The sequence below is a fragment of the Simochromis diagramma genome, unplaced genomic scaffold (genome assembly GCF_900408965.1).
Source record: "Simochromis diagramma unplaced genomic scaffold, fSimDia1.1 OVJJ01000646.1, whole genome shotgun sequence".
NCBI lineage: Eukaryota > Metazoa > Chordata > Actinopteri > Cichliformes > Cichlidae > Simochromis > Simochromis diagramma.
In genome coordinates, this window is record NW_024387279.1 from 1,373,170 (window position 1) to 1,385,792 (window position 12,623).

The 12,623-nt window shown below is 41.4% G+C and overlaps 1 protein-coding gene across 2 annotated transcripts in view; it reads right to left on the reverse strand.

The window, feature by feature from the left end:
* Positions 1 to 12,623, reverse strand: part of fbln2 (fibulin 2) — a 72,772-nt gene that overhangs the window by 19,106 nt on the left and 41,043 nt on the right. For both annotated transcript variants that reach the window (XM_040003173.1, XM_040003172.1), the window contains exons 6-8: positions 9,118 to 9,327; positions 7,656 to 7,775; positions 3,685 to 3,786 (exon numbers count right to left, since the gene is read on the reverse strand). In XM_040003173.1, the coding sequence (XP_039859107.1) occupies positions 3,685 to 3,786; positions 7,656 to 7,775; positions 9,118 to 9,327 (432 nt within the window). The remainder of the gene's footprint in view (positions 1 to 3,684; positions 3,787 to 7,655; positions 7,776 to 9,117; positions 9,328 to 12,623) is intronic.

Sequence of the window (12,623 nt, forward strand, 5' to 3'; positions counted from 1 at the left end):
GACTTTCAAAGTTTTAGCCGTGGGGAATTTGAATAAACTCTGTGCCTTACAACACCTTCCCACAGGCAGGAGTAAAAACACAGATCTGAAGTTTTCAGCGTGTACCTGGCTTTGTCACATCCTGCAGCTTTTTTCCTGTTAACCTCATAAAACTGCACCTCATCACCTCTCACAGCTCAGAGCGTACTTTATGGTATTATATGAGCCCCCTGTGGAGCTGCAGCAAATGCATTTGTCTAAATAAAATTAACAGTTTTCCCTTCTTGAGCAGCGCAGTGGTGACAAATTCTTGTTTGCGAGCTATCTTTGCAAACGTCTCCATTTCTTCCTCAACTGAGAGACATCTGTTATGAACATTGTAGGGAGGGATATTTCCAGGGGCAAAATCCTCCTGAGCTCATAGACCACCCCTTCCTCTGGGCGCTGCTGGCCTTCAAGCACAGGGTTAGACAGGACTGTTTCCAAAGTTTGCGTATTGCCAGTGGTGCAGAAAGTCTCCTTCCACCACAGCGCTCTGGTGGCCAACGTTATTTCCAGTTTGTCATTCAAATCCGAAAAAGCAAAGGAAATCGGGCCTAATGCTTCAATGTCCCTACACCTCTGCTGACTTGCCCCGTGGAGACAGCCTCATTACACAGTGAAGCGATCCAGTACAAGGTGGAAACAACTTATTTTTGAGAAATACAAATGCTTAGTTGAATGGACAAGGGAGACAGCAGTTTGAAAGGAATTCCATCAAGAGCGAGCACAGGGAGATGTCCGAAAGACACCACAGATGAAAACACACACACAGTTTTTCCTACACACTTGACCCAGCAGACAATGAAGTATTTATTTATTTTTTATTTTTTTAAGGTCAAGCTGCAGTGAATGAAGTCAGCCTTGGCTTATTTGCCGAACTAGTTTTAAACGTGGAGGTTAAAGTTGCACGCCGCGAGCCTGATTCCACTGTCGGCTGTGACAGCGGATAAATGAAGGCAGCTAAACCACACAGAGTGGAACAGATGCATTCAGGTGTGTACCTGTTATTGGGGTATTTTTTTTCAGGCTTTTACAATTTGCACAGATGCAACTTTAGTTTCCAGGTTTTTGTGTACAGACACTGAAAATGATAAATTGATGAGCCAAAAGATCACTGACAGAAAATAAAGCCAATAATTTTGATTCAGTGTTGTCGATGTTAGTGGGTCAGAGCAGTGAAACTCGTCTTTACTGAAATATGTTAATATATGAAAAAGGACTGAAACAGTACGCCTCAGTTTTTCTAATGCTGCTCTAGTAAATGAAAGACATATGTCAGCAGGACTCTTGGGGCTCTGGTAGCTCATTGCTTAAATTGTTCTATAATTATAAAATAGAAAGTTTCACCTCGACCCATCCAGCCACCAGAGGTTTCTTGCTGTTAAAAGGGAATTTTCCCATCCCACTGTTTTCAAGTGCATTCTCATAGGGGGTCATCTGTTTGTTGAGGTATTGTATGGTCTTTACCTTTCAGTATAAAGCCCCTTCAGGTAACAGTGGTTGTAAACCAGTGCTATGTAAATAAAACTGAAGTAAATTTCATTTACATTCCTTTCCAGGCATAAACTGAATGACTTGATTGTCTGAGAAAAACACTAAAATATTGCCTAAACCTTGAGAAACACCAGGAACGTCTGTATGGGATGATGATATTAGAGTCAGATTAGAGATTACTTTAGCCTAGATTGGACTGTGATTCAGAAGACATCGTGGTCAATCAGTGTCATCTTCCACAAAGACAATCCTGACCATGTAAGTGTCCAGATTATGGCAGCAATGCAACCACAGAGATGATAACATAGTGGAGGATGTCATCCATAGTTATCATTCAAGTAATAACTCTGTAAGCTTTCGATCTCCACAAAACACTCGAAGGAATGCAAAACAAATCCAGTCCTGCCCGCAATGGTTTGTTTAGTCCCAGTTCAGAAAAGGGTGAAGGTGTCAGCCACATGCACTGGAGCCAACTGTGTGTGCATGTGTGTGTGAATGGGTGTACGCCCCTGGGATGTTCATTTGTCTGAACCACATGTATCATTCAAGTTGTGCATAAAACCTTCTCTTAAAAACAGTCTTTTCTTAAAAAAAACATCTCCATGGGAAGAACTGTGTGCTAAAATATTACCAGTTATTCACATTCATATGCAGCTGAAAGCGAGATCACGAAAAGCAGCTGTATTTACCCTGTAAACCTGCAAATTAAAATATAACAGTCTCAATAAGGGACGACTCGCAGGTTTTCTGATGGAAGTGCTTCCATTTGCTAAACAAATTACAGAAAAGTGCAAATGATCCCAGGTGTTAATACTTTCACAGTCTGATGCACCCTCATTTCAAAAACACTCAGGATCATGTGCAAATCATTTAAAGTCTGTATTCCATTAAAATGATAGGGCATGTGAAACCCTCTGTGTTGCATCACCTCTTCTTTAAAAACAGTGCTTTTGCTTCATAACAGATTTCAGCTGTTCCTCCTTTTTTAATGTCAGCAGTCTTCTAATAGTTGCAAACGGTGGTTTGACATTGTCTTGCACAAATAAGCAAGTCCTTTCCTATGGCCCTGAAAAAGATGGAGGCATATGTTGCTTCAAAACCTGAACACATTTATGCACTAAAGTTTCCTTCACAGATGTGCAACTAACTCATGACATGTGCACTAATGTGCAATCCCCGTACCATATGTATATTTGAACTGTGGGCTGAAACCAATCAGGTGGTCCCTCCAGTTTTAGCCCACAAAGCCTGGAGACCATAACCTCCAAAAATAAGTTCAGCCCCTTTATGAAATGTTTTGCTTGCATTAAATTCAAAACTAGCATATACTTTATTTTGCACTTCATTCCAGCACAATATATTTTTGTTCATTTTACACACCTACCCACCCACCAAGCATCAACAGCAAGTACTCCAGAGTTTACTTCACAGTCTACTTATATATCTTTCAAATCCTCAGCACCCCCTCGCAATCATGACCTGTCATGGTATTTGCTTTGTTTCATTCCACTCTGCACTAAATGTTGCCCACCCACAAGTCCACATGTGGGAGCACTTTAGGGAAAGAAAGTGCTCACTTTGCTCACTGAAGGAAATGATAGGAGGGAAAACACTTCCTTTAATGTAGTACTTGTTCATCTTGAGTGTTATCCTGTCTGGTAACAGACTCAGCACTTCCAGCACACACTTTGTTCATTTTAGTGATTTCGCACCTAAAGCCTCCTACCAGTGTCCCGAGCTACCACACAAACATGCTGAAAGAAAGGTACTGAGTACATACACAGATGCTGTGTGTAGTGTGTGATATTGCAACAACTGCTCCCACAGAGTAATTGGCTATGGTTGAATCATGCAGTTTCTACCACCTAACATTGGGAGCCCAATCAGCTGATGCATTGTTTAGCATCACGAGACCTTCATGAGTGACTGAATCCAATTAAAAAGTGCCCCGACCTATGGACAGACACTTCATTTCACTGCAGCTCTGTCATCCGGCCTGCATGTATTTGTTCCTTTATGCATTCACTGGGTTTGTTGTTGCTGTTAGGTTGCTTGTTACCTTGTGGTAACCAGGCTTGAGGGAGACAGCTTAAGGGATACATATGAGCTTTGTGAACCACTCCAATTACTGCCAATGGTAATGTGACAAGAAAGCACGGCGGCCCTTACCTTCACACATCCATCCATCTGTCATCAGTGAGAACCCCGGGAAGCAGGAGCAGCGAGCCCGGCCTGCCACGGCCGTACACTGTTGACTGCAGCCACCGTTGTCTGCAAGAGACAAGCAGCATGATTACAGTCGTCTCTGCATTCCACACAGCTACACCTCCAGGGCAGTCATTTGCAGTCATGTTTCTCATCTTTGTACTGTTTCTCTTGCTCTCCCGAGGCTACGATGGACCCCACCTTCCCTCCCGCACACTGATCATTTGCTCCCTGCTGGGAGGAGCCTCTCATGAGCCATCGCAGTCACACACCAGAATCAATTCTCCCTATTTAACAGCTCAATAGCTCTGTCACAAAGAGGCATGGGCCAGGAACTGTTTCCCCACAATCTCTAACCAACACATTCCCCTCTAAAGCTCTGTAGCGGCGAAGGCCGCTCTATACATCGATCAGGATCTTCTTATAGCTAACAGAGACACTTTGAAGGAGTGGATTGTTTCACTCGAAGTTGGACTTTTGAGCTTAAGGGTTTGCAGTGCTCATCTCCCACTGACATGATTAGGATTCTGCTAATGAAGCTGCTGAAAGCTTAGATTAACTAATACTAATCAGTTTATTAGTGAAAACATGTTGTGAGGCAGCTCTTCCTGTTTTGACCTGTCGTAACTCTGGAATGTTTTACCTGTGAGCAGTCAGGAGGCACTCACACACATCGTGTTAGTAAGAGCAGAAATGTATGACTTCTATAGACAGAGTTAGAAAGTGAATGCAATAGTGATGGCTTGTTCATTTCCCCACCATACATAAAGCCATAACTCATTCTCACCAAATATTACACGTTTGGACACATTTTGGCGAGGTCTCTCTTGGAAAATAAATTTTAAACTCAGTGAAAATTGTTACTTTTAAATAAAGGATATTAAAAAAAAGCTTTAACGTCTTAACATCCACCATGTCACTGGCTACCCGTTCAGAGCTAGTGTTGGATTTTGTTTTAAGCCTACAGGATGCGTTTTTGACATGTAAGAATTATATATACAGTGGCTTGCAAAAGTATTTGAACTTTTCCACATTTTGTCACATTACAGCCACAAACATGAATCAATTTTATTGGAATTCCAACACAAAGTGGTGTACACGTGAGAAGTGGAATGAAAATCATACATGATTCCAAACATTTTTTACAAATAAATAACAGTAAAGTGGGGTGTGCGTAATTATTCAGCCCCCTGAGTCAATGCTTTGTAGAACCACCTTTTGCTGCAGTTCCAGCTGCCAGTCTTTTAGGGTCTGTCTCTACCAGCTTTGCACATCTACAGACTGAGATCTTTGCCCATTCTTCTTTGCACAACAGCTCCAGCTCAGTCAGATCAGATGGACAGCGTTTGTGAACAGCAGTTTTCAGATCTTGCCACAGATTCTGGATTGGATTCAGATCTGGACTTTGACTGGGCCGTTCTAACACATGGATATGTTTTGTTTTAAACCATCCCATTGTTGCCCTGGCTTTGTGTTTAGGGTCGTTGATGCTGGAAGGTGAACCTCCGCCCCAGTCTCAAGTCTTTTGCAGACTCCAAGAGGTTTTCTTCCAAGACTGCCCTGTATTTGGCTCCATCCATCTTCCCATCAACTCTGACCAGCTTCCCTGTCCCTGCTGAAGAGAAGCACCCCCAGAGCATGATGCTGCCACCACCATATTTGACAGTGGGGATGGTGTGTTCAGAGTGATGTACAGTGTTACTTTTCTGCCACACATAGCGTTTTGCATTTTAGCCAAAAAGTTCCATTTTGGTCTCATCTGACCAGAGCACCTTCTTCCACATGTTTGCTGTGTCCCCCACATGTTTGCTGTGTCCCCCACATGGCTTGTGGCAAACTGCAAACGGGACTTCTTATGGTTTTCTGTTAACAATGGCTTTCTTCTTGCCACTCTTCCATAAAGGCCAACTTTGTGCAGTGCACGACTAATAGTTGTCCTATGGACAGATTCCCCCACCTGAGCTGTAGATCTCTGCAGCTCGTCCAGAGTCACCATGGGCCTCTTGGCTGCATTTCTGATCAGCGCTCTCCTTGTTCGGCCTGTGAGTTTAGGTGGACGGCCTTGTCTTGGTAGGTTTACAGTTGTGCCATACTCCTTCCATTTCTGAATGATCGCTTGAACGGTGCTCCGTGGGATGTTCAGGGCTTGGGAAATCTTTTTGTAGCCTAAGCCTGCTTTAAATTTCTCAATAACTTTATCCTGACCTGTCTGCTGTGTTCTTTGGACTTCATGGTGTTGAAAAAAATATATATTCTGATTGCTTGGGTCATCATTTATGATGGCTTAGAGCACACAGCGTCCAAAGACTAACAGAAAATGTGAGCCAAGTAAGGGATCAGTGGAGAAGCATAGCAGAGCCAGAAATCATGTTTCATATTCTGACATTGGTGATATTGATATATTAAGTAAATCTATGAATAATATAAGAGGCCAGCTGTGTTGACTGCAAATGTTCTCTCTTTGACTTTGGTATATTTATAACATTTATTGGTCCAATATATTATATTAGACTTCATTATTGCTTTATAGACCTACATCTCGAGTTGTTTGAGCTGTGTTTTTGAGCTCCTGTCATAAATCTTTTCCAGATATGGCAACATTTTAAGGGACAATTGCATTGCAACTTTTGCATTTGCCTTTAATATCTTTGCTGGCCTCCTTCATTATGTCTGGAGCAGTTTATCCAGTTAGCTGAATGATTAGGTACACCCAAAAAGGAGGTTACATTGTTTGGGGGTTTAATAAGAGCTTAATCTGACTGTGAAACACAAATAACATACAAAAAATGCCCACTAATAAAAAATATGTTGTCTTACAACTGAAATTACCGTGACAGAAATAATGGAAGTCGTGTGTATGGATGCAATAAAAACAGCTTGCATTCATCTCTCCAGGTTACACAGGCGACAGATTACTAACCCAATAATTTTATTTTATCTTTACTGCTACACAGAATGCAGAAAATCTAATATTATACAAAATAACTTTTAACACAAGAAATCAAGAGAAAGTTTGAAGCATCAGGAAAACATATGGACATCACCTACAAAAAAGTGTCCTTTCATCGTGCACAGTGTGAGGAGCCACACCGTATGCTCACCTACAACCACATTTCCACTCTTTATCCCTCGGCTGCAGAATTAGACGAAAAAAAGCTACTATGAAGTTTTTTTTATTAGCACATGACAGACGGGTGTGACCTGCCTGGACTACTGCCTTACTCAAGTTAATTATGCTACATGTGTGATAGCTGTCCTGTGGGTCTCAGTTAAGAATAAAGTAGAATTTCTGAAAGATATTTAGAGAAGTTAGACACAACTACAACAACTATAATGCAGTTTATGATATCTTATTGGAAATGTGGCAAAAAGGATCCAAATAGCAAAAAATATGACACACATTTAACCTTTAACCTGACTGATGAAGCTGATTCAGGGTCTACCTCATATGGGCTACAGTTCAGGTGACAGTTGCTCTAACCCTTGAACCAAACTCACAGCGAGTACGTTTGAGCCCAAGGGTTAGACTTCTCCTCAAAAGACTCATCAAAGACTGTTGCACGCCACAAAACACCTGACAGCACTGTTACCAAGATGTATGTTCCAGATTATGGTCAATCGTGTCTGCTCTCTGGGGATCAGTTGATGTTTCTACCAATGGAGCGATTCTTGTTTAGCACTTTTCTTCACCCAAGCACATTTTCTATGCAGTGCTTTTTATCTAACATTCACATACATTCAATACTGCAATGAATGCATCAAAGAGCAACTTGAAGTTAGTATCAGCAGCCCAGGATCGAACCACCAGCCTTCTGATTAGTAGATGACCTGCTCTACCACCTGACTTACAGCCACCTCACTGCACATCAGAGCTGCTTTCCGAGACAGGTTGTCCCAGTGATGTCATTTGCTTTGTGGTCCAGTGTTTAGATTACCTGCACATGGATTGAGGCTAAAGGAGCTGGTGGTGGTTGTAGTAGTTTTAGTAGTAGTGGTGGTGGGGGAAAAAGCTGGACCGTCAACTTCTCTGAGTCCATTGTCCTCCTTGAAGCTCACTGCAGAACAACAACAGCACAGACTGTGAGAAACATGTAGCGGTCCAGCTAACCGAGGCTACTGCATTCCTACCATTTAATGTTGCTAATATATGCAGCAAATTTGAAAACGAGCAATATTCCAAGACATCATTTGACCCATGCTGAGTGTTTTTGTCATTATACTCTTTTATGGAGCAGAGAGAGTTCTATGAATAAATGAACATTTTTATTTGAGGTCGTAATGGGTGGATTTTTTATACTCCTCTTTAAATATCTTTTCCCCGAGGGCCATAAATATGATGGCGATCAAATCTGGTGCTGGTTTAACCACAGCACAACCATAGATTAGCTTACTGAGATTTCTGCATTTAAGCTTTTAGTGGAAGTAAAATACTTTTTTGTTATGCAGCTGCCTCATCTCGTGTCAGTGAATTCTGAACACGTGGAGTTTTTTTTAAACCAAAGTAGCACAGGGTCAAACTAAATATGACAGGCACAGAATTTCAAATAATGTGACAAATGAAGTAATTAACACAACTCATTATGTCCAGTGCTTGGAACCTTGGTTCCTGACATGCATGTAAATGTTACTTTACATCTACCACCCACCTAAGCACTGTTGCAGCCCAAGAGCCCCACACCAGCTCATGGCTGTGCAATAATACTTGAACAGCTCAAAAAAACAGTGTTTATCCGGTTCTCAAACTCACGTGGTCCCAAACAGCCTAACCTGTCCTTGAAGAACCTCAGAGACACTGCGTCCATGTCCTGACAGGTCATGGACACAGTGGGCATGTGGTTTTTATGTCATGGCTGATTGTTATACACCACTCTCACTGTGTCATTTTTCTAAAATAAATACACAAAGCATTCATTTGTCTGTTTGTTAGCAGTGTCATAATGACGCCATAACAAGCTGATGTCATTAACCACCCTCATAAAACATCAAAGTTTTAGTAGAGCCCTTGCCCTTCGAGAGGAGTTGCGCTCTCTGAGTGCTCCACTGAGCTCTCTCTCAGCTCATATTCAATCACCCTGCTAGCACCCCAACATAAAGCCTATGCCTACAGTAATGGGAGTAGTGAAATTCCTTTTGAAATAATCTTATGTCCATTTGTCACTTTCAGCTCTTCCTGAGATGTTTAAATGTACCTATACTACCAAACACATTGAAACCCTGTTCCTTTAGCCTCTATGCAATTAGTGCATGTCATGTTTTTGTGTATTCTGCATGACAGATATGTATAACTACATATGACACATTGTTCAGCATTTCAAACACAGCACAACAATCTTGTCAAGCCTTGGATTTCTCCAAATATGAAATTAAAATTATGATTTTAAGGATGGGCTACTGTACCTGGTGCACACGAATGTCCATCCAGCTGCAGGATGTAGCCCTGGTGGCAGCTACAGCGATAGGAGCCCCAGATGTTGGTGCATGTGTGCTGGCACAGCTGGCCAGGGTAGAGCTCACACTCGTCAACATCCTCCTGCTCCTCCACAGTGTTGGCAGCTTCATCTGTGGAACTGATGGAGAAGGCTTCCTTGGGGAACTTATTGTCTGATACTGGGAGTCCGTGGAGAGGAGGTGGGAGAAAGTGAGGGGGGGGGGTAAGATTAGGAACCAGATTTTCTGTATTTATTCCAAACACTTATCTAATGAAACTGACTTGAAGACACAAAACAACATCTGCTCGTCCCCTACAATTACATTCAAAGTGTGTATGTGTGTTTATACAGTGCAGTTATACATTTCCTGTTTTAGTTTTACATGAAAACAAATGTAAAAAGTCAACTGTGAAACCCTCATTGCATTTATAGAACGCTTACCGTTCGTTACTAAATGAGAGTAACGTATTCTGAATACTTTGGATTACTTAATAAATGATCATGCTTTTGACAACCAATACCAACTACATTTTTAAATCTTAATATAAATGAGTAACAGTAGGTGGACATTAGGTAAGGCTGCACTTTTTGCAGCGATCTCGTGTAGAAAACTATTCCGCGCGTATATAAAACAGGTCCACGGCTCCGAACCGTAGTAAAGGGACCTCTGGCTAATACGTCGGGTTTGTGTCGGGCTCGTAGCTGAAAACTAGCTTCACTTTGTTGTCTGGGTCAACTTTGCTAGCAAGAGACAGAGAGAGGCGTTGAAAGGCTGCTCCAACGTAACGGGTATGGCAGTCCATTCTCCCTGCAGTATGGACTACACTGCCCATAAGGCTACATTCTTTAGGGCTATGCCTGTAACACTCTGCCTATTGCCTTCATATTAAATAATTTTTTTAATAATAATTTTTAAAAATATTTCTCCACGTCATTATGCGGGCCACAAGTAGAGGTGACGTGGTCCGCGAGATTGAGACACAGACATTGTTTTGTTTGGGTTTCCACCTGCGTGGAATTACCAAATATAGAGAGGGGGCAGCCTAACATATGAAACAGGGAAGTACCGCCGTGTAATCCATTTACTTCAACAAAGTAACTGTATTCTGAATACCACCTTTTTAAACTGTAACTGTAACAGAATACAGTTACTCATATTTTGTATTTTCAATACATAATGCTGGTACATGTATTCCGTTACTCCCCAGCACTGACGACTACAAAGCACTGATATTAGAGTTGAGAACTGAGTTAATTTAAAGACCCTACAATAATTCAGAGAAAACCCCAACAATCAGACAGCCCTCTTTGAGCAAGAACTCAGGACAGCAGGAAGAAACCTCTCGCAGAACCTGCATCAGGAAAGGGTTGCGATCAACGAATCAACGATCACATGGAGCCTTTCTATCTGACCAACAAACATCAGCAGACACACAAACTGTTTGTGTGTCTGCTAACTAAAAGTTAGCAGTTCATCAACTTTTACACAGGTCTGTGTAGTTCTGTTTAACTAATGAATGTCTGTGCTTTTGACACCTCTGATTACTGAACTGTCTCTCTGAAAAGTGCGCTGTGCCTCGTACACTTAATAATGAGCCAACTTGATTGAGATCACCTTGAAAACAAAGTGTTTTATCTCAAACAGTAGATATGCAGATGTGATAAATGTATATTGCTAAACTTGTATGCTGCATTATCCAACACTGCAACAACAAAACTAGACCTCCACCAGTTTGATTTGATATGGTTTTGAAAACCAGTTCTCTGCCCAACAAGGTGACAAATATTCAAGCAAGACTGCGTTCAATCTTGCCAAATCTTTATGGTCACATGACTTGGCAGGTGCATCCTCGATCAGATTTTAAGGCTTTAATACGGCTACTGTACGTGCCGCTTTGGGCTAAATTTGTAAAGCAAAGTATTTTTGGACTAAATAAAGGCTGACCGGAAAAAAAATGTCCATAAATGTTGTGCTCGGGATTTAGGTTATTACTGATGCATTTTCCCTTTGTAGAACAGAAGACATGGAGAGATACATTACAAAAATATAATTTATCAATAATATGTCCAGATGTGGGTTTTAAAAAATATCTCTCACAGTCATTACCTGGGGTTTAAATTCAGAGGATTAAATGTTTCCTGCTTTAATTAAAAGGCAGTGAGTCATAAGACTCAAAATATCCCCCCCTGGAAATAATTACAGTTGCTTCTCATGCAATTTTTAAAATTCAAAATACACTCACACAGTAAAAGCATCTTTGCTGTGAGGGTGTTTGTGAGAATTATTAGATAGACTCAATGGAAGTCACTAGTTTTTGCAACCTTAAAACCTTGCAAAGCTTTCAGCAGGTTAATTGATTCCCACTTCAGAATGACATCATTCAGACTTTTTTTGGAAGCTAAAGGAAATGAGCTGCAGTGGATTGTTCAAGCAGAGCCTATTAAAGGGCAGGATCATGTGGAATTCCTCTTATGTTGTGAATGACATAACAGCCTAAAGCGTTGAGAAGACCAACCTTACCTCACCATCGTACTAAAAAACAACTATTCCCATTAAAGGACAACCATGAAAATAATGAACTGCATTTCCATGCCGTGTGTCTGTTCCTAATATATAAAACTAAGAAGCCGGAAAAGGGTCTTCCAAACCGCAAACTAATGATTATGGAATGATTCTTCTGCTTTTGCAAAAAGTTTTATGTCACCCATCACGAATCTGATGTCATTGATGAAAAACATGCAAATCCCTTCTAATAGCGCCTACAGCTGCAAACAAGGTATGTAGGTCATATTCAGTGAAATGTTAACAAGCAGTCATGTTTTTGCAGATGGAATGAAAAGCAAAGGTTTGCTGAAATGCTTGTGCATTAAACCTGAGCTTCTTGACAACCCGCTGGATCAAAGACAGAGGAAAACTTTGCTGGCCCAAGTAGAGAGACAACAGCCCGAGCTGCCATCTGTTCCTGATTCATCACAGCTCCCCATTACTCTGCACGGTAATGTGACTCCTGACCGATCAACCCTGAGCATCTGACATAGGCCTGTATGAGAATAAAATACTGATGGCTCAGATCTGGACTGCTTGCTGTTGTAGTGCAGTTTTGCCAGTAGCCACAAATACGTGAGAAGTTGGTGAGGAGTGTGTATGTGTCATAAACTCAACGTGCTTAACATGAAAGATAAAAACACAGAAACCTAACCCATAACAAACATGCAAACAGACAAAAGCTATTAAATGTAAGCCTATGAGATTAAAAATACTGTGAGTCTGTTTTTGAATGCACACATAGATGTGACTGATCTAAGGTCAGTGGGTAGCTTGAGCCAAAGAACAGGACCACAGTAATAAGAGCACCCTCAGCACACTTAGATCCAATTCTGGGAGCAGTTAAATTGTTTGCACATGATGACCTGAAAGGTCCATTTGAGTTATAGACACTGAGCAAGTCAGCGATATACTGCCGGCGCACACCA